We start from the raw sequence: 21,496 nt of genomic DNA, 5'->3' as shown, positions 1-21,496 counted from the left end.
TTCAAAATACAAAGGAAAACAAAATTCAGCTACCAAACTCAAACATCTAATCTGGGCACTAAAAGTTGTCTTGCATCCAGATTGCTGTAAGTAGTGGTTGTGAAGAGCGGAATACAAAAATGTTTGCCTGCCTTAGGGGTATGAATAGCATCTGAAATGATGCCAGCTTACGATCAAAGGAAAATGCTGCCTCTGCACCACTCAGGTCTGCCTATTTGTAACTTTTGTCTGTGCCTTGCAAAATTAATTTTATCTGTCTACATCTGAAACAGGCAGCCAGATTGAAAGGCTCTGTAGTGCTCAGGATTGTGTGTTCTGTGTTATTTTGGGATCACCTAGGTCGTCAGAGCTTCCTCTGCGAAGAGAGTAGTGGTGGCAGAGGGTAGAGAAGATGTTGTATGCTTGCAGGAGGGAGTTCTTCCTGAGATCTCACCCCGGTAGTACCAGCTGGCCTTGCTGGGACTGGTTGTCCTTACAGCTTAGCTGCTGACATTCTCAAACTCCTGAGCCTCCTCCGAAAGGCATCTAGGCGTACTGTTTCCATCTTGGTTGCCTACAGGTATTGCTTCCCCAGGGTTCGCAACTTCTGAACAGATAAAGTACCTCTCCTTTGGCAGCTCCGTTTAGTTTTATTTGGCATTGAAGGCAAATCTAAGAGCAAAATCAAAGTAAAATGCTACTTAAATATAGTCAGAGTGCTGACTAAAGCCTAGAAACAAGTTAAGCAGGGTAAGGCATGCAGTAAGGTGTTCTCTTAAATGCTGCTGCGTGTTTTACCTGCAATTATTCTGGCACATTCTTAGCTGCTGAAATTGGTACACTTGTCTAGATTGCAAGGTGATGCCCTTAACCCTGTGTCACAGGCTGCCTGCACTACTAAACTGCTTAAACTGGGTTTGGTTTTACACTGTTTCCACAGATTTCTTTAAGTGAATAAACCTTACTGGGGAAGGTTTTGACACTAGATGGGAGATGGTGTCTACAGAGTGGAAAAAGAAGTAGTGTATCTGAACAGAGAAAACTTATTTGGCTGAGGCAATCAACAATGAAATAGTTCTTAAAAAGTTGTTTTAAGGGCACAAATTGGAAGTTCTGATATTGGCGTGTTCCTTCTTTGTTGTTTTTTATTCAGCTAATTTTCACCGGCACACGTGGGGAGACTACTCCCTTTGCTGTCTGAATAAACAGTTACTGTGCGAGTCCAAACCACTGCCTGACTCCCTTGTTCTCTTCCCCGTTTAGATTTTGATCCTGCTCTTGGGATGATGACTGGAATCCCTCCGATCAACCCCATGATGCCAGGCTTGGGGATAGTCCCACCTCCCATCCCTCCGGACATGCCTGCTGTGAAGGAGATCATTCACTGCAAAAGCTGCACTCTCTTCCCACCTAACCCACGTAACTGTCTATGTTTTGTCCTGTTTCTGTCTGTCTATATAGGAATACGTGTGTGTGTGTGTATATATATATAAAAAAAGTGTCTATGAGAGAAGAGCCATTACGTTGCTCTGGGGTGAGGCACTATGGCTAGATGTCGGCAAGCTGGTGACAGAGCAATAGGAAAAGCCTTTTCTTGTGACTGAGTGTTTGCCATTTCAGTAAATAGCCTTTTCGGTTGTTAGATTGGTAAGGGCTGGGAAAGAAAGCATTGCAGTCCCTGGGTATTTGAACTCTAATCTTCATGGCATGATTCTGCATGTATCATCTAAGGCTTGAAAGACGGCAAGCTCTTGGAGGTAAGGGGACTGGATCCGCCAGTGTGGTCTGTGCTGAGACCGTGCTCTGGGTTTTGCAGAATGTGGTGGAAGGAGAGCAGAGGCAGTTGGAAATAAGGCAGAAAACTTTAAAAAAATCAGACAGTCAGGATCACCAGGCTATAGCAAGAAACAAGGACCCCTTCAAACTAGCTGTCTGACCCTTTCTCCTCACTTTATTAACAAAAACCAGAAGGGGAAAAACCATCGTTACCTGTCAGTTGGCTGGGCTTGTGCAGGGAAGGAGGAAGGGGATGAAATAGCCAACAAAATGTAGATGTGATAGAGGTAAGTAGGAGATCTCATTTCTTGGCTTTGGAGGATATCCTTGGCTATTGCTGTTAGAAGAGACATGTATTGATTACGTACTTAGCATCCAGTCTGCCCCAGTTTTTTGGACTTTGGGATTCTTCTGGCTGAGGGACTTCTTGGTACTTGTATTAATTTCCAGGAAAAGTTTCTAGATCATCTTGATCACTTTTTTGGTCAAATCTTACTTTGCCCTCACTCTTTCTGCTTTTAACACATACATTTCTATGGGAACCAATTATTTTCCTGTTTGTTGCAGACTCTGTATGTGTATTTCTGAAGTCTTGGAGTGGTTACTGATCCGGTTAGGCTTGCAGGGCACTGCTTTTTTTTCCCCCCTTGCTTTGACATAGAGGTTCTAGTTCATTTATTGGAAGCTTCAATTACATTCAAGTCCTTAGAACTTTTCAGAGCAGTTCTTTTAATTTCTTAAAGTTGCTGCTATGAAATAAAAGCCTCTTCAGTTACAAACCCCGCAGCAAAAACATTGCTTTTTTAGCTTTTCATTTCAATTTAAGTGGATCAGCTCGTGGTTGCTCCATCAAGATTCTTTGTTTTAGTGCTAGCTGTTCTCTAGCATCCTTAATACTTATAAATTACTGCTCCATGGATTGCAAGCGTCACTTCTTATTGGCTCAGGAGCTACCTGATGAAATGTATTGACTTGTCATTTGCAATATCATTATCCAGACATTTTTTTCAGCTTTTATCTGAGAACTTTGATGTCATAGTCAGAGTTCTTCATAGCATGACGTCTTTTTAGAATATTAAAAAAATTAAAAAATTTCTAATGTTTTCTAGATCCTCTCCTTAAGCACTCCATCATTCAAGTAATTTCTGATTTTATCCGTAGTATTCCTTTTTCACTATCTCACAACTGAACCACAAAGCTGTACCACTAATTTCAGTCCTTCTTGCACATACCCTTGCCTCACTTCATTTGGAGCTTGCTTGTTTTTCTTCCAACAACAATTTTGTTCCATGTCCTACTTTAACAGGTTTAAGTACTCTCATTTAGGTTCCTAACTGAAGCAAGTGCAGTCCTTTCTCCATTTTTCTCCTCTTGCACAGCTTGGCGTTTTCTGACTTTCTCGCCTCCCTACCCCTGGCTAGGCACAGCGCTGAACTTCTCTTGAGGTCAAGTCTGCCTTTGTGAAAAGGCCAAGGTCAAGACTGCCATGTAAAAACCATCTTAAATGTGGTCAGTTACTTTCAAAAAAACGATTGATTCTTGTCTACAGGTTGCTTGTTCTTGGCAAGCTGCTAAAACCTCTCTGTTTTAGAGGGCAGCGTTTTGTCTTCTGACTGGTTGCCCTGCTCCAGCTGGAGCCCTGGAGGTGGTGGTAGGCTGTCCAGGCGGACACTGCTGAGGAACCTCTTACCACTGTTGGTTCTCTGAAGGGAGGGAAGAAAATCAGTATTAAATATTGCCTCTTCAAGGGCAACCCCCAAGGAAAGCAGCTGGGACTGGAAGGGTTCAGTCTTCCTCTCCTCTCAGTGCATTAATACCTTTGGCCCACAGTGGCAACTGCAGAAACGAATATGTTTGAAAGAAGCCAGGAAGGTATGGTTGTCTCAGGAGAGGTGGGCAGATGAAAGGAATGTGCGCTGAACCAAAAACTAACCTGCTCTGCTTTCTCTCTCCTGCTGTCTTCAGATCTTCCCCCTCCAGCAACAAGAGAGAGGCCCCCAGGGTGTAAGACGGTGTTTGTTGGAGGACTGCCGGAAAACGGAACCGAGCAGATCATTATGGAAGTGTTTGAACAGTGTGGGGAAGTCATAGCTATTCGAAAGAGTAAGAAGAATTTCTGTCATATCCGCTTTGCTGAGGAGTTCATGGTGGACAAGGCACTTTATCTTTCTGGTATGTGTATTTCTGTCTCAGATGGCAGCTTGAAATTCTGAGACAGAGATGTAATGACTTCTTTACAGTTGTAATGATAGGCTTTGTTGCAATTGGAAGATTTGTCTAATGTTGTGTCAGTTTGCCTCTTTTTCTGCTGCTGTTGCATTTCTGCTTAAATACATGAAAACAGCTCCTGATAGGAAAGATAGCAATGCTTTATTACCTTGGGTGTACTGCAAACCTCTGCAAAATACTGGGATGAGGTACAGAGTCCATCCCTGTCTTACCTGGGTAAATGTCCAGCAGATTCTATAGATGGTGCTTAAAGGTCCTATAAAAATTTGCAATTGCTCTCAATTGCTTCTAATTGGATGGTGTGCTTGACTTTTTTGCCAGTATTTTTTTCCCGTTAGTCATCAGAACTGAAACACCTGGGCTCCTTTTGCCTAGGGAGCCTCTCTTCTGCATCCGTAGGGTTTTAAGAGGTTTGTTTCATGGAGGAGAGAGACCTCATGGTTGGTGTTCACAGACTCTGCGTGGCTGGCAGATTGTGCATTACCAGCCAAGCCCGCGTTTGCTATGCTGGTTACCTCTGCCCTCAGCAGCCTGGGCTCTCCACCTACCTCTCAAACATTCTAGAAAAAATACAGTAATGCTTTCTATTTCCATGCTAAAATCCCTTCCAAATTCATTCTTTCAGTATACTAACAAACCAGTGTACTGCCTCCAAGGCCCGTACTGTCTCCAGAGAGATGAGATTGTCAAGCTAAGTGAGGGAAATGCTCTTTGCTGTTTAAAATAATGGAAACTTTCCTGTAGTCTGTTTTCACTCATTGTAAGCATTGCGTCTCATTCCAAAGACTGTTGAGTTGGGTTAGACTTGCAGTGCCCCATTAGTAAGAGCTGTGTCCCTTTGCGGTTACCCCTTCTGCATAGCCAAACCAGCCTCTTCAGCTGCAGGCATTCTCTCCTTACAGTTCCTCCTGCCCAAAGCCATGGTCGTGTGCAGGGTCATCGGTGTCCTCCACACGCAAGCATTGTTTCTGGGTTTGTTCTTTGTACAAAGCCTCTCTGTGGTTCAGATTTTCTTCCATACATCCCAGCTGTGCTTTTCTTAGTCACAGAGGAGAGCCTTCTAGCATGTTTGATGTGAAACTCCTTTTCTGGAGTCCTGCAAACCGTGCTGGGAAGAAGAGTTCCCACACAGTGGATGTGCACGTTTGGTGACGCTATTCCCGCTCCCCCTGGGTGATGGGAGCTGTTCCAAAGATTACCGCCATCCATCTGCTGCCCTCTTTGCTCTGTCTCATCTCTCATTCCCCCTTTCCCATCCCCGATTTCTGAAGTTTGCGGAAGTGTGGATCCAAGGCGGTTCTGCCTTCCCTATGTGAACAGCCGGCCTTAGTCCCACACCCCTCGAGGTTGTGTACAATTACCGTTGCTGTTGGAGACCCAGTACCCGCTAGCGTTTAGAGGAGGAACAGCCCGTGTAAGATCTTGCCTAGCATGTGCAGAACACAGGCAGATAGCAGCAAACGCCTTAACAACGTTTCCTTCTCCAGCATCACTCTCTGTGCACTAAACTTTTCAGCAAACTCCTCTGTTCAGGGGCTTTCTGGCTCTGTAGGAGTGAGAGACGGGCACTGGTGGGTGGTTGGAGCCTAAGGTAAGTCACCTGTTCTGTCTGAACACTGTTGTCATCACTGCCAGGCTATCGCATCAGGCTGGGCTCCAGCACTGACAAGAAGGATACCGGGCGCCTGCACGTGGATTTTGCTCAGGCTCGGGATGATCTGTACGAGTGGGAATGTAAGCAGCGGATGCTGGCGAGAGAGGAGCGCCATCGCAGGAGGCTGGAAGAGGAGCGCTTCCGACCACCCTCCCCACCTCCCGTCGTGCATTACTCCGACCACGAGTGCAGTGTTGTCGCTGAGAAACTGAAAGGTAAGTGGTTCTGTGGGCCACAACCACCCTTCTCTGCAGATGCTGGGACAGAGATTTGTATTCCCCAGTGATTGTCTTGCTGAACTGAAATGATGGGGCCATCTACACCTTGCAGAGCCCATTCAGACTGAGCCCTCAGCCTGCACACAGCAGCAATCGTAGCCAACTCTTTTTCAGAATTGTCTTTTTGTAAAAACAAACCCATACTTGAGTACAACAGTTTCTTCCAAACCATTTTTGTTCATGTTAAAAGGACTAGTGTAAGCCCTAAGACCTTCTTTGAAGCCTAAGACCCATGTGCAGCCTGATTGTTTTGGAGCTGGAGGATATTTTCTTTCATGAAAGAGTACATCTGAATAGGCATATGATGTTTTCCAGTAGGTTTCTAGCAGTTGGTCCTCCTCTTCTTGCAGCTCAACGGATGATTTGTTCCATCAGCTTGATGTTAGACTTGCCTTCCTTTGTATAGCCTTGTATTCAGATAATACCGTGCTTTCAAGAATTGTGATTAGCCACCTAAAGTAAGTTGACCTTTGAAAGAGAGCAGTTCAGCAGTGATGGGGAAAGGATCTGAAAGCTGCGCAGGCGACCCTGTACTTCTGTGGTGTAAAGGTATCCTTTCTTGCTGCAGATGACACAAAGTTCTTGGAAGCCATCCAGACCTTGCTGACCTGGATAGAGCGTGGAGAAGTGAACAGGAGGACTGCCAACAACTTCTACTCCATGATCCAGTCGGCCAACAGCCACATTCGCAGACTAGTGAACGAGAAAGCAGCTCATGAGAAAGAGATGGAAGAAGCTAAAGAGAAATTCAAACTTGCTCTCTCAGGGATTCTGGTGCAGTGTGAGTAGTGTTTCCGCGCTGAATGTTGGTTGCCTTCTGTTGTAGGGAAGATGATTAATTTCAAGGGTCTGGAGGGGCCACACTAAAAGTGCTCTAGGAAAAGAAGTAGCAATCGCTTCTGTGCAGCTACAGTTAATTTGTAAGCATAGATCATTAACTTGGCAAAAGTTTCTTATAGTACTTTTTAGTGGAGTAAGAGTCCACATTTGAGGGGAGGAGAGAATGAATTCTTAATTTTTTTCCTCTTTCAATTATAGTCTATTAGTAGTTCTGTCATCTTTTCAACTCCACTTCTGTGCACAGACAAGGTAAGTTCCTGGTAATCTGGTGCCTCAGCGAAGTGTACAGGATTTATTCACCAAAGGTAGGATGCAGCAGAGTGTTCCCAACACCCTGTTCTCAGTCACAACTGAAAACCTGTTGCAGAACAGTGTTTCGAACCTGGGTCTTTCAAATCCCAGTACTTTATTAAACCATGAAATCAAGGAAGAGGCATGGGCTATATTAGATCCAAGGTGTGATTTATAACAGTTCCTCAAACCATTCACTGCCTCTTGCACATCCTTTCTTTAGTAAGTCTGAATATTTTTTACTTTTTTTTTTCCAAGAGTACCTTTCAGAGTACCTTCTCCACTATTTTCCTAAGTCTCCTTGAGCCCCTTGGCTAGGTTGTGAACATTCTTAACTTTTGGTTTTATAGTCAATAATTTTGGCTGTGACTTGTTTGATACTTGATTTTTTTTTTTATTTTTTTTAAAAAAATTCTGTTCATGGTGAAACATATGGGCACATGGTCCAGAGGGAAATACAGTAAGCACTGCAGAGTAAGTAGTAATAAATAATAGCATGCAACTCCGCTCTATAAAACACCCACTGATATCTCAGCCACTCTTAGATTAATCTAAGTAGCAGAGAGAAGATTTTATTTTATAAGAATTATGCTTACTACAACATCACAAGCGTAAAAAAAAAAAAAAAAAGAGGTAGATGTGCTTTCTGCTGTTGGGTGAATTCTCATTCCAGGAGAGGCACTTTGTATTTCCAAAAACCTCTGCAAATTTTCTAGAGAAATAGAAGGAATAAATCTCAGGAACAAAAAAGAGTTGATGGCTGATGCCAGAGTCCTTTTTCTGTAGTACGCACGGGCGGGATGCGGTCATGCTCAGGCTGTGGCACTGTTCTGTGGGACTGCGCCCACTGGGCAGAAGAGCATCTGAAGTGCCTGCTTTCACAGCTGTACTTCATCATCCCATTTTAGAGAGCGAGTGCCACCCAGCTGTACTTGTTACAGTCCTAGGCAGCGTTGCGCAGCGTATTTGAATATCTTCCAGTGCAACGTGTGCCTGCCTTTTTTCCAGTTGAGAGCACATGCCGTTTTCCCAGTTGATCGTTACTCTGTGAGCATTTGACACTGGCCTGGTGAAGTCCAGACTTTTCTTTCCAGGCACAGAGTCCCTTTCCTGAGCATAGCTTCAGCACAGTACAGTGTTATAAGAAAAGGTTAGCCAAACCACCTGCCTGATTCCACTTTTTTACTCCTTTACTCCTCTTGTTCGCCCTCTCTGGATGATATTCTGGCCTGATTTGACTGCTGATTTGATACTACAGTCGAGCAGATAGTGGCCGTGTACCATTCTGCCTCCAAACAAAAGGCTTGGGACCATTTCACGAAAGCTCAGCGTAAGAACATCAGCGTGTGGTGCAAACAAGCAGAGGTTGGTAATTTTTTATTGTGTTAGATCCTCCAGCACGGTCTCTTTCTTGTCAGGATATTGATGTTAAGTTTGCACAATGCTCGCGTGGATAACACCACCTTAATTCACAGTGTAAGATGGGAATTACTCAGTCATCTCTTGTGTTACAGGTAATAAATTTTCTTTTGGTATTTGTGTTACTAGTAGCAATACATTGAGATCTGTGTGCTGATTGAAGTTGTGCACAATAATAATTATTGATCTGTTTTCTGCTGTTTTTAATGTTAAAGCAAGAGGGATTTCTAGAGAGGTGTTAAAAAACCCCAAAACAGTAAACCCTAAGCATCATCAGAGATCTGTTTTATCACGTTTTTATTGACAGACTTGAGAGGTGGAAATAATTGTAGCTGGACAGTCTGGAAAACTTGAGGGAGGATGTTCTCATATTTGTGTATTTATCCCATGCAGCGACATTGCTAGTGAAATACAGGATTTAAAGGCGGTGACAAGGATGGGGTTGATGGAAGAAGGCATGTCACTTAAACTGCTCTTCCTGCAAGAGGAAGAATAGTTCTCAGTCCCTTATCAGATCTTATCCAATCTTACTGGAGTCAGGCACAATGTCAGAAAAAATGAAGCTAAGGTAAAGAAAGACTGTCTCTTGGGAAAGTGGTGGTTTTGGGAGCTGTTTGTCCTGGAGTCTGTGATGAAATACACGCTGCCTTCTGTCACCTGCATAGTAGGGATGTCACATTGCTTGGCTGCATCTGGCAGTGGAGCCCATCTTGATGTTTGTCTGGCCTGAGGAAGAAGGGGGAGAGAGCTGCGCTCCTGGGAAAGTGGAGGTCTACCATGAGTGGCGGAAGAGCCCCGTCGTGGGTCTCCTAGTCAGAGCTTGTCTCCCCTGGAGTCTCGCTTCTGTGTCCCTTCCCTAGAAAGGTTAATGCTCAAAGTGGTAACAGAACTATTGTCACCCTGGGGTATGAATAGTTTTGAAGGGAAGAGCAAGAAATTGTATTTTTCTTGCTCATTAAGCTTTTAAAGTAGGGTGGAGCTTGAATCAGTTTTTGCCCCTGACAGTTTTGAATTAGTTTTTACCAAAGACTTCTTCAAAGTAGTAGGACCCAGATCTGAAGTGTAGAAAAGAACTGCTATGAAAAATACCTGCCTTATATCCTAATCCAGGGAGACACTGCTGTGTTTGGAAATATTCTTTATTCATTGCAGAAACGCTAGCAGTGCAGAGCTGATCTTGTCATTTATGTGTCAGAAATAAGGCAAAGCAGATGCTTTCTCATCTCAGCGTGACCTTAAGAAGGCTTCCAGCCCAGTGGGTTGCCAGCGTTCAGCAAAGCCATGCTGGGAATATCAATCTGGATGTGTAAGACGGCAGCCGTGGCTGAGGGACTGGAAAGGAGTTGGGCGTCTGGCACCGTTGTCTAAGTGTTCCCATGACAGATGTGTGAACAGCCGAGAGGGTCTTGTCTGCACATACTGCAGATTAGTCAGGTTTGGGTGAGAAATCCTGCTCTGCCTGATAGCTTTGGATTTTCATTTTTCTTTGTTTTGGTTCCCTTGCTTGGAAAGCAAAGGTTGCTGACTGCTGGGCCTCATCGTGTGGCTTTTCAGAGCGCTGTGCAGCCAGCAGTGAATATACCCTCTTGAGATGGGGAGAGGGGAGGCCCCAACTGAAGAAGCATTTGCCTAATGTTGCCCCGTAATTCTCTGGAAGACCAGATATTTGGCTCCCAGTTGTGGATGGCGCTCGGCACTGCGAGCACACAGCCATGCTGCAGGAGCGTGCCTGTGTCTGACTGTGGAGATTAGGTAGAGCTGAAAGTCTGGAGATGCTTCATGACACCCATCCAGGTGAAGGCAGCGGTAAAAGACAAGTGTATTCTGGAGTGCTTGTTTATTCCCGGGAAAAAGGACTCTAATATGCAAGCCCTAGAGCAGCAAATAAAGAGCAAGGTTAGCTTTCAACCACAGCATCTTGTTCAGTTACTCTTTCAGTACGGTGCTGAAATTCTGTTCAGCGACTCCTTCTCGCATCTCTCTTCTGCAATATTCAGGTGTCTGTCTCGAAAGTAGAGCTCCAAGCCAGAGAGCACGTATATTCTACCCAAATCCCCGCAGCGTGCCAGTCCATCAGGCATGCACACTGATTTCTATTAGGGATTTGAAGGCTGGGCTATACTAAAGTTGCCTGTGCAGCACGTCAGTGCCATGCGGGGTATTCTGATGTGTCTGGAAGAAATTACTTCCATCATCGCTTCTTTCCTGACAATGCTCGGAACAGGGAAGAAGAAATGGCATGCAAATATCTTAAAATATTCCATTTCCAATACATTTGTAGTGGAAAATGACAGTGGTAAATGAGTTTAGTGGTTTCATTAGGTAGCTATGACTCTGCAAGAACACCAAGCTCACAGAGCATCACTTGTGATAGCTCCAGAGGTGTTTTGTGAATTTTCACTGTTTCCTCATGCAGTGCTAGGCACCCTGTCTCAGACCCACGTGGATCCTGGTCTTGTCCCAGTGTGAAACAGAACAGCTTTGCTTAAACCGCCTCTGAAAACGTTAGTCTGGCTTGTTAGTCTTAACTGTGTTAAAATACCTACTATCTTTTTTTAACTGAGCCTGTAATATTGAGTGTCTAAAAAGAAACCTGTTACTCTTTGCGGGATGTTACTTTCTGTGAAAGACGTGGGATTGTCTCAGCCAGGGCATGGAAATGAAAGAAGCAGATCACTATATACTTTCATACAGGAGGGATCTTACAGGGTTGCTTTTGGTGAAACGGTAATTAATCCAGCGCTCTTGGGTGTTAGTGCAAAATGTTTGTGATGTACATTATCCTTATTTTCTAGTGTATGTCAACGTTAATCTTTAACGGAATGGTGACACATGGATATTGCAACGTATGTGTAACATTAACCAACAGAAAAAAGTGCATCAAGTAGCTGATTAAGCCTCTCTCCATAGAACTCATCTGCAAAGGCATAAATGACAGATTTGAGATAAGAACATGATTTATAGACAGGAGAAATTGCTTTTCTGGAAAGAGATTGTGCATGTATCATTCTTTCTATGGAGGAAGAGGTCATTTATAAGAGCTGTACGGGCTTTGCTTTCTTAACCTTCATGATATAGTAATAAAGAACATCATTGAACTTTATCATGTTTCTGCTTTGCAGACAAAGGTCTCTGTTTGGTTCTGTTAGGTTACTTCTGTTAGGAACTTTCATATGACTTCTTGCAAGATTTGTCTTCCAGACTGCTTATGCATAGAACCACAGAATCACAGAAGGGTTTGGGTTGGGAGGGACCTTCAAAGCCATCTAGTCCAACCCTCCTGCCTTTCACTAGATGAGCTTGCGCAAAGCCCTGTCCAACCTGACCTTGAACACTTCCAGGGATGGGGCATCCACAGCTTCTGTGGGCAGCCTGCTCCAGTGCCTCACCACCCTCGCTGTAAAACGTTTCTTCCTTATGACCAGTCTAAACCCGCCCTCTTTTAGTTTAAACCGCTGCCCCTTGTCCTGTCACTACAGGCCCTGGTAAAAAGTCTCTCTCTCCGTCTTTCTTGTAAGTCCCCTTTATATATTGAAAGGCCATCATGGGGGGTACAAATTCAGTGACACAGTATCCTCTCTGCATGTTGTATATTGAAAGGCTGTGATAAGATCTCCCCGCAGAGCCTTCTCTTCTCCAGGCTGAACAACCTCAACTCTCTCAGCCTTTCTTCCTAGCAGAGGGGTTCCAGCTCTCTGACCATTTCTGTGGCCTCCTCAGGACCCACTCTAACAGGTCCATGTCCTCCTTGCGCTGGGGACCTTGTGCTGGTGGGATCTCATGAGAGTGGAGTAGAGGGGGAGAATCACCTCCCTCGACCTGCTGGCCACGCTGCTGGTGATGCAGACCAGGATACGATTGGGCTGCAAGTGCATATTGCTGGCTCATGTCCAGTTTATCACCCACAAATACCCCAAGACCTTCTCCGCAGGGCTGCTCTCAATCCCTTCATCATCCCCCAGCCTGTATTTGTACCGGGGGTTGCCCTAACCCAGGTGCAGGACCTTGCACTTGGCCTTGTTGAACCTCATGAGGTTCACATGAGCCCACTCCTCCAGCCTGTCCAGGTCCCTCTGGTTGGCATCTCTTCCCTCTAGCATAAATCTTCCTGGGGTTCTGTGTTTTTCTCAGTTATTGAGTTCCTTATTACAAACTTGGAAAACAAGTCTATGCCAGCAAAGCCAGAAGCCGTCTTTCACCTTTAAGATTATTTAACATCAAAAGTAAATCTGGGCAAAGTTGACAGTGATCCATGATCGCAACAAGTTTGGGTATGTGCAGGCCGCCTTCACACACAGCTGCAACCTGAGAACAATCTGTAGAGTTGGATAATACCCAGCCAGTGGCCTTCTGGTTAAAGGCAGATGATCGATCCTCCACAATGTTGGAAAACTCTAAATGACTGTGTTTTCCTGGGAGGTTTCCAGCTGTGCTCTCTCCAAGAGACTGCACTTCTGGGACTTTCTTTCCAAATCCCCCTGAGTCAAACCGTTTGTAGTGGCTAAAGGAGGGGCTAATGATCTGTTTTATATCTGATAAGCCAGGTGCAGAGTTTGATTCAGGTTATGCCTCTACTTTGAATCCTAGTGCTCCTGTTCTTTCCTGCTTACTGAGGTTGCTTACTATGACTGGGGTGGGAGCACTCTCTCCATTTGGAGCTGTCTTTTGTTCCAAGGTAAGTTCTCCCGGTGGGAAGAGGCTGTGAGACCACTGGTGAGGCCTCTTCCAGGAGTACTTGCTGCTGGGCTCAGCGTGCTGGTCTCCCCCAGCTTAGGGTCTTCTCTTAAAGGAAGGTGGACTCACAAGATGCATCTTCTCGGTACAGCTTTTGGCAGAATTTAATCCTGTGGGTCACCACATCGGAGGAGAGCCTGGTGGGCAGCTCAGGGATTGAGTATGTGTTGGGGAATCATTAGGCTAGGCCAGGGTTTTATTTTTATCAATGGTGACTTCAGGTGCTTTTCCCAGGCAGTGCCGGCAAGAGCTGTAGCTGCAGGCAGCGCATTAAGAAGCCATGGAAGCTTGAGACCTGGTGAACCACCATGCTACGGTAGCTACCAGCCAGCATATTCCCTTGCTTAGAAAGGGCCTCACTCAAGTATTTGGCTTCTCTGATGCTTTTTCCCCTCCCATCCAGGACTCCCCCTCGGATGCAGTCAGGGTGCTGGTGAACCATGGTATAGCCTGCTGGGCAGCCCCGCCAAGCCTGGCCCCGCTGCGTGCGGTGCTCTGCGCAGCCTGCTCCAGCGTCGAGGCCACTTCAGCCTTTCAGCTGTTGAGCAGAGTCCAGTTAAAGACGATGGGAAGATTTTCCTCTGATTGTCAACCCAGCTGCCATTTTATGGGTGGTCTCTAGGGCAGGCAGCAGTTGCTTTGGAGGTGTAGCCAGTGCTGCCCATCGTGCTTGGATCTGCCTCGTTCTTGCCCTTTCCCCGTTGCTGTCCCCAAGGTGTCCATTCTTCCAAGCTGGACACGTGGTCGTTTACCCTGTTGGCTGCTCTTGGTGGACGTGTGCTCGGTGCTGGCAAGCGGAGTTTTTGAAAGTTTCAGGCCATTAGAGTGAAATCTACAAAGAGCTGGACATTAATTTTATTTCATAAGTCAATCTTCTAGATCTTTTCTCCTATGGCTGTTTCTGGGGTGTATAATCCAAGTGGAGTTGTGGTAAACTGACATCGGGTAGGGACACTTGGCCGCCTGTGCTAGCCTCTAGTAAGTATTCTTGTCGTCTCCATCTCCTTGGATAACTGACTGTTTTCTGAATGTTGCTTGTCCTGCTCTGTGGAGGGGATGGAGAGGCTGAGCTAGGTGTTTCCTTGCCTTGCAAACAGGCTGAGCTCTGTCTCTGCCCGGTGTGAGCTGGCCGGAGCAGAGGACAGAGCAGGGGATCTTGTCTGGAGGAGTGGGTGAGGTTGGCCAGCTCTGCCTGGACAAGGTGAATGGAGCAGAAAGGACACACAGCAGGAGCTGGGGTGGCTCAGGGACCAGCGCAGGACGTAGCATCTCTGTTCCTTTCTGATCCCTAATGTGGCCCAAGGCTGTGACAGAGTGGAGAGGATCCTGGCAGCCGGAGGGAGAGTCACTGTGGTGGAGGCCGAGCACCGGTGGTTGGCACAGGGGGAGAGAAGCTTCAAAGAGCACCAGGACTGATAAGGGTCAGGAGGTGGCTGGGCAGTTGCTGGCCTCTATCTGTGTGCTTGCAATTCCTGCTTCTAACTGGCATGACCTCTGTCTCAGGTAGGTTTTGTTGTTGTAGCCGTGCAGCTGCATGGAGGAAACATGGAGCAGGGAGGAACGGAGTGGGCAGCACTACGGGTCATGCTGCAGCGGGGCAAGAGGGGTGTGTGGTGGGCACCATGTAGGTCCGTGCTTGGATGGTGCAGGATATGTTGTATGGCAGGGGAAAGAAATGCCAGGGAGATGTGTCAGCTAGCAGCCAGGCTACGTGGGTCAGGAGGGGACATTGCCAGTGGAGGTGCTGTCACAGGTGAATTATTAAAAGAAGTCATCATTGTGGGGTTAACTAAAAGGGGTTTATTGATGATTAAACGATGATGAAATGATAATTAATCTGATAATGAAGTGGTAATCAAATGGTGATTAAGCAATAATTAAATGGTAATTAAACAGTGATTTGACAGTGGTTAGACAGTGGTCGAACACTACTACTTACTGTACTTCTAATAATTAAGCTGTAGCTAGAGAGATATATATATATATATAAAATGTTGCTAGCATACAATATACTTTTAGGTGTAATGTAAAATGTTGCTTACCTCATTATAGACATCAGATGCCAGATAAGGGGTCTCTCAGCCTTGAGGGGTAACCTTGAGTGAGAGGTGTCCCTGCTCAAGGGAGATCGCTGCGCAGCCCGCTGCCGTATCGGAGAGCTCAGTGGGCTCAGGGGGGCTACGGATATTTGTAGTGTCAAGTGATGGACTCGTAGTCAAACTCCCTTCGGTGTATGTGCAGGTGCACAGCTGTAGTGGTTTTAGTTTGCTCTAGTCCCAGCTCAGGCTGGTACCGTTAGCTCCTGAGAAGATACAGCCTAGCACAATTTCTCACGGTTTGCACAGCAGGGCTGACTTCAGTCGGGCAAACTTGTTGGTGATGGCTGAACCAAAGTACTGCTCGCTCAGTCATAGTTGGGGGATCTGGCAGGCGCTGAGCAGGAGAGCGTGGGGTAGGAGCCCAGCAGGGAAGAGGCAGGGCAGAATGGCATCAGGGAAGGGTAAGGCTGGCACAACTCTTGGGTGCGCGGGCAGGGGAAAGCACAGATGCAGTTTGTGATGGCAGGGAGTTACTGATCTAGGTGTGTGCTGCGAGCGAGAAGACACGAGGTAGTGACCCAGTGGAGGTTACAAGGTTGGGCAGCGCTGAATGTGGGAGAGGTGTGTGGACATCGAGCAGGGCAGATGCGGGGAGAGGGTTTGCCCAGAAACTGTGCTGTGGGCAAGGCTAGGTGCCTGCCCTGGGGCAAAGAGTAGAAGGGAGATGGAAGAGTCAGTAATACCAGTAGCATTGGCAGATTGACTCATGCTAGATATTGATCTAATAGTCTGTGCCAGATTTTTTTATCATTTGCCCTTTCTTGTATCATGGACCTGCATTTTGCAGACTTAGATTTCAGCATCTTTTTATCCAACCAATCTGTTCCTTGTAATCTGTATTTAAAAAAAAAACTCTGCTTTCTGAACCTTAGGAAATTCGTAACATTCATAATGATGAACTAATGGGTATTCGAAGAGAGGAGGAAATGGAAATGTCTGATGAAGAAATAGAAGATCCGTCAGAGATGAAAGAAACGGAAGAATCAGGTAAAATCACTTTTTACAGCTCAAAGTACTTTGTCTCTTCAGCGCTTTCTTTCAGGAGCCCCATTCTGACTGTTCTATACCCCAAAATTGTCACAGGCAGAGCAAAATCAGCTGCAGTTATCTGGAGTTGTTTTCCTCTCGGTGCCTGGTGTGAGGTCATCTGCACAACTGCTTTGGGCTTTTGCAGCTACACCGCTGTTGGCCTGAGCTGTCCCGTTTCAGTGCACCGCTGATGTCTGCCCAGCACTGGAGACACATTTACACAGCAGCAGATCCCCATCCCAAGGTGCTGGGTTTCACTGGCACTCTGAGCAGCAGCTGGGCCAACAGCAGCGCTTGGAGAGGGAGCAGCAAGGCTTGTGCGGTGGTAGACGTGGCTGTAGGCTTAGCGCAGGGCTGTGCGGTCAGCTGAGTGCTCCTGTATTGTACAGCATGAAATGCCCTTGGCTGGGACTAACATGAGAACTGTGCTGTCCAAATACCTTTGTCTGCTGGAAATAAAAGGTGAATAGTCCAGAAATGCGTTGAAGGACTTTCCTGGATATTGAGGTTATAAAGTCAAACATTCAGCTTGCCAAACATTCAGGAAATGCCATCATGAAGGTTGTGTGGGAAATCATATGATCTCAGTGCCAACTCGTTATACAAGGGGAGAAAGAAAAGCGGAGCCGTGCTGATTTTAGTGGTTCACACACATACTCGTGTAGCCATGTACTCACAAGCATTAAAACATGTCCTCAAGTAGCCTGTCCAGTAGTCAGGCACTAGGATGTGTCTCCAGATGGTCTGTCCAGTATGCAGGCACCAAGATGCTTGTATCCTGTTGGTCTGTCGGGGATTCCTCCAGGTGTCATGGAGGACAAGGGACAGCAGCTATTGCGTCCTCCTGATGCCCTCTGGGTCCTTTCTCGGTTGGTGAGCCTCTACTGGTTTGGGGTCTGCCTTGTTGTACCCGTTAGGATCTTTTGCCTCTCCATTCTGTCCCCCTCTGTGAATTGTTTAGATTTATCCACTGTCCCATTCTGTCTGTCTTCCTGCTATCATTTCTTAAAAGGCTTGAATCTGGTCTCTAGGGCACCAGTGCACAGCCCTGGTTGTGACTCTGGTAATGCACTGCTGAGGACCATACCGTCCCTCTGGGGTGAGGGAGGCTGGCAAAGCTGTGTGCCGCAGCTGCTGAACTGTTCCAGGGCTGCTTCCAACTCTTGTTTCTCACATGCCACCGGTGGAGTTAGAAAAGTCATCGGTCAAGGTTGCTTCCAGTTTATTCTCTTTGGATGATAACCTGGGATGAGCCTGCCATAGCAACCTTTCCATTCAAGCTGAACTAATATTCTAATGCCTCCAAAGCATTTTCCAGGTGCCCTCTTGCCACCAAACCCCGACCCCATCTAAGCAAAATTTTTCTATGGTCTGTTTTACCAGACTCTAAATGCTCCGACTTGCTCGTCATGCTTTGCTTAGATCGTCTGAAGAGAAGTAGCCAGGTCCTTACATTTGCCTTAAGCAATGTAGTTTGTTCCTAAGCTGTCTGCTGCCTCAGAAAACCATAGAAGGCCTGTCTCTCTGAACATTTCTGCTAAAAACATCTAGTCTTTTTTTCCTTCTGAAATAAGCAGGAGGACACCTGCTTATTCAGACACCTCCACTGTCTCACCTGCTGCCTTGCTGAGACACCTGCACTGTCTCAGAAACACTGCAACTTTTTCCTGCTGTTACTGAGCATTTCACTGGCGAATAGGCACAAATCTGGTTGACAACAGGAGTGTTTCGGTGATGTTCAGGTACGTTTCCCACTGCCATGGGCTGTGCTAGGGAGACTGTAGGTTGTCACTGGAAGGCTTTTCTTGCCCAATGATGGTCCCGCCTCCCCCTCACTGTTCCTAAACTTGCCGTGCAGTGTACAGGCATGTGTAGCTCTTTCAGCTGTAGTAGAAGCTTAGAGAATCTCCTTGCCTGGCCCCGCTCTGTGTGGCCAGATGGTGAATGGGAGCAAAGAGCAGACCCAACGACCAAATGACCAGGCAAAATCTGTCAGTTCTTTGCATTCATAAAGAGCAGGGGTTCATCCTGGAAGCTGCCTTTTTTTTTTTTTTTTTGGTCCAGATCCATTTTAGGGAATTCATTAATTTCCACCTTGGTTTTCTGATATGAGGAAAGCAGTTTTTGATCTACTGAATATTGCTTGCTGTCCTTCCTTTTGAAACATACAGCTGCGCAAAGTGGGGTCCAACACATATTCAGTAGCTGGGATAATGGGTGGGGGCAATTAGATAAAACCCACCCAAACCCCACCCTCTTCCCATGCAACATGTCTTCCCTGTCTTCTGAGTACAGTGTGCCAGTCCCAAGCAAACGTACCTCCACATGCTCTGGCCGTGGCCCAGGTACCAGCGGTTAATAGCAAGGCTATGGGATGTCAGACTATGGCCCTCCACATCATGGGTTTGTTTTGAAACCTGCTGAAGCTGTCTTTGCAGCCGTAATGTTATATAATCCCATTCCTGAATTTATCAAGCCCTATGTGGACACCAGACTGGTGCAAGTGTTTCATCCCATGACTTGATGGAAACATTCTTCTGGCTGAATGTGCCAGTGGAGTCTGTCCTGGAGTCTGTCCCAGAGTCTTTCAGCTTTGCTGGTTAGGAAACCTGCTTCCTTGCCAGCATGGTCATTTCACCCCAATATGTTCTTTTGCTTCTTTTTATTTTTCTTCCAACTTAAATACTGCATTCACTATTGAGAGGTGCTCTTTGTCCAGAGGAGCTTGTTTTCTAAAGAGACGTCACAAACAGCGGTTGGGAGAAATTAATTTTGGTACTCTTGATTTGTAACTGGGTGGTGGGAGCTACAGAGCCACTGTGCGCTGGGAGAGAGCACCCAGGGACTTCTTGTCCCCAGTTCTTTGACTTTTAATCCCTGCCTGCCTTGTTCTCCAGTGCTGGTGTCACAGGTGGAAGCCCTGAAAGAAGAAAACGACAGTCTGCGCTGGCAGCTGGATGCCTACCGGAACGAGGTGGAACTGCTAAAGCAGGAGCAAGGCAAAGCGAGCAGGGATGAAGACACGACCAAGGAGCAGCAGATGAAGCTTCTCCAGCAGGCTCTGCAGGGGATGCAGAAGGTGGGCCCGGACTTTTCTGTAGCTATAGCCTTGCTACAAAGGCAAAAGGGCTGTGATGTGGAGCAGAAACACAAGCCAAAAGCGTTTTGTTTTTCAGTGGGATCAAAGCTGGCAAATGGGATCAACTTTCTGTCATCTCCAGTCTTGCCAAAAAAAACCCCCAAACGACCAAACATTCCAAACTGTGATTGTGTATGAACTGATAAGTCACATGGAAATAATCCATAGTTTATGCATTCCTTGTGTGCTCTTTGCTTGACCGCACTGTGAGTTCTGAAGTACTGAGTCTGTGCTTACCGGCTCTATAACCGTGTGAGATCCTGATTATCATCATGAGCAAGAAAGTGGGAAATCCCAAGCTTGCTTTGACACCTTTTCTGAACTTTACTGGGCTTTCATTCTCATGGAAATGTGTAGGGCATGTCTTGTTCTTTGGGATTTCCCTGGGCTGAATATCAAGTGGTTTGGGTCCTCGTAAACCTTAAGAGTAGCCCTTGGGATATTAAGTCTTTTTTTCTTTTTCTTTTTTTTTTTTTTCTAGTTGAGGGAGAAAAATATTAAACAACTGATTAGGAGTGTTCTAAGCGTGGAAGAAAGCATTCACTGAAATAGATACATATTTATGTATCCTTGTTTGACTTAGGAAAGCTGCTAGGCTAGTGCCTTTGCCATATTAGCATATAAGCTTTTCTCCTCCTGGTGATTTGATCTTGCCTGTTTCTGGGAGGTCCAGTGCTGTTAGCAGTTTGCTGAGCACTGTTTTCTTCTGGCTCTAATGGGAGATCAATCATACTTTTCCTCTGTCGCCTGTTTTGGTTTGTTCAGTTAGGTTTTTGTACTCATCTGCTTTCCCTACGGACGTGTTCAAGAGTACAAATTTGCTCTGAAAGCAGACTGTTATATCCACAACCACAGCTTGGTTCTCCTTGAGAGACACCAGGTTGGGCTTGAGAACTTCATTCTGCTTGCCTTGGAGATGTGGGTTGTGATTCACCCCCCACCCTTTCTCCTGAGCTTTGCTAGTCAAGGGAGTGCACAGCTTGCTGCGGAGTTTGTTGCAAACACCCTGCACTGCTGGGCTGATGCCCAGGGTGGGGACCAGTCATCGCATTTTTCTGCAGAGCGGAACTGTGCAAATAATATTGCAAATCTCCTTATCTAATAGCTGTTTCAGAGTATTTTCTTAAATTGCAAGATATGTCTGTATTAACATGGGGCTAGAGATCTAGGAAGACTTTAAGGTGACTTCCCCAGGTCGCTTGTTTCTGTGCTGCTCTTTCCCACGTGCTGGCTGTTTGTACAGCCACAGCGGGAACCAGACTGGGGGAGAGGAAAAGTTGGCTTTAACACGGGTCAGGCCTGCAGTCTAGTGCACAGCACATGCTTTGTTTCAGGGACAGTGAAGGTTTGTTGATGGTGGAATTACTGCCCCATGTTTACAAAGTCATGCTGTTTTTGTATGCTAATAGGCAAAGATGTTTCTAAGGTACACTGTAGTAAAGATTTCTTCTTGTTATGTACTTAACCTTTTAATTCTTCTGAATGTGATCTGTCTGGTCTTCATGGAAAAGCTCGTATTCATTTTATATTCTTTAAATGGTAGGAGGTGAAAGGCGGGTTAAGAACTGAGTTTATCTTTTCTCTTCCAGCATCTTTTGAAAGTACAAGATGAATACAAAAAGAGAGAAGCTGAGCTAGAAAAAGTGAGAGAAGACAAACTAAAAATAGAAGCATTATTAGAAAACCTGAAGGAGCAGGTATGTGCCATCCCAGAGCTTCCTTATTGTCAGTAGTAAAAGCAGTCCTTGGATTTCGTGGTCCGTCACGAGCGCAGTGAAGGACAGAGTGTAGAAGATGCCTAGCCCTGGCTTAGAAGCAGTTGTCTTTGGAAAGCTAGAAAAAAATTACCTGCCAAATGGGAGGATGTGTACCAGTAATGAACTTACTGATTGCTTCCTCTACTAGTGAGACAATCTACTTAAGCAACTGTACAAATAAAAGATTAAATTTCATTTTATATTATACAGTGGTATTGTAGCTGAAATGTGTTTTTCTGCAACCTGAGCTTTAAAAGATAAGAAAAAAAGGT

The 21,496-nt window shown here is 45.9% G+C and overlaps 1 protein-coding gene across 2 annotated transcripts in view; it reads left to right on the top strand.

Moving 5' to 3' along the window:
• ENOX2 (ecto-NOX disulfide-thiol exchanger 2) overlaps positions 1-21,496 on the top strand; it is a 37,002-nt gene that overhangs the window by 7,630 nt on the left and 7,876 nt on the right. For both annotated transcript variants that reach the window (XM_009817038.2, XM_059824368.1), the window contains 8 exons: positions 1,243-1,398; positions 3,721-3,927; positions 5,620-5,853; positions 6,485-6,697; positions 8,306-8,412; positions 16,172-16,286; positions 19,226-19,407; positions 21,057-21,164. In XM_009817038.2, the coding sequence (XP_009815340.2) occupies positions 1,243-1,398; positions 3,721-3,927; positions 5,620-5,853; positions 6,485-6,697; positions 8,306-8,412; positions 16,172-16,286; positions 19,226-19,407; positions 21,057-21,164 (1,322 nt within the window). The remainder of the gene's footprint in view (positions 1-1,242; positions 1,399-3,720; positions 3,928-5,619; positions 5,854-6,484; positions 6,698-8,305; positions 8,413-16,171; positions 16,287-19,225; positions 19,408-21,056; positions 21,165-21,496) is intronic.

This window comes from Gavia stellata, chromosome 14 (assembly GCF_030936135.1).
Source record: "Gavia stellata isolate bGavSte3 chromosome 14, bGavSte3.hap2, whole genome shotgun sequence".
In the NCBI taxonomy this organism is placed as follows: domain Eukaryota; kingdom Metazoa; phylum Chordata; class Aves; order Gaviiformes; family Gaviidae; genus Gavia; species Gavia stellata.
This window is presented reverse-complemented; position numbering and strand designations above follow the sequence as displayed.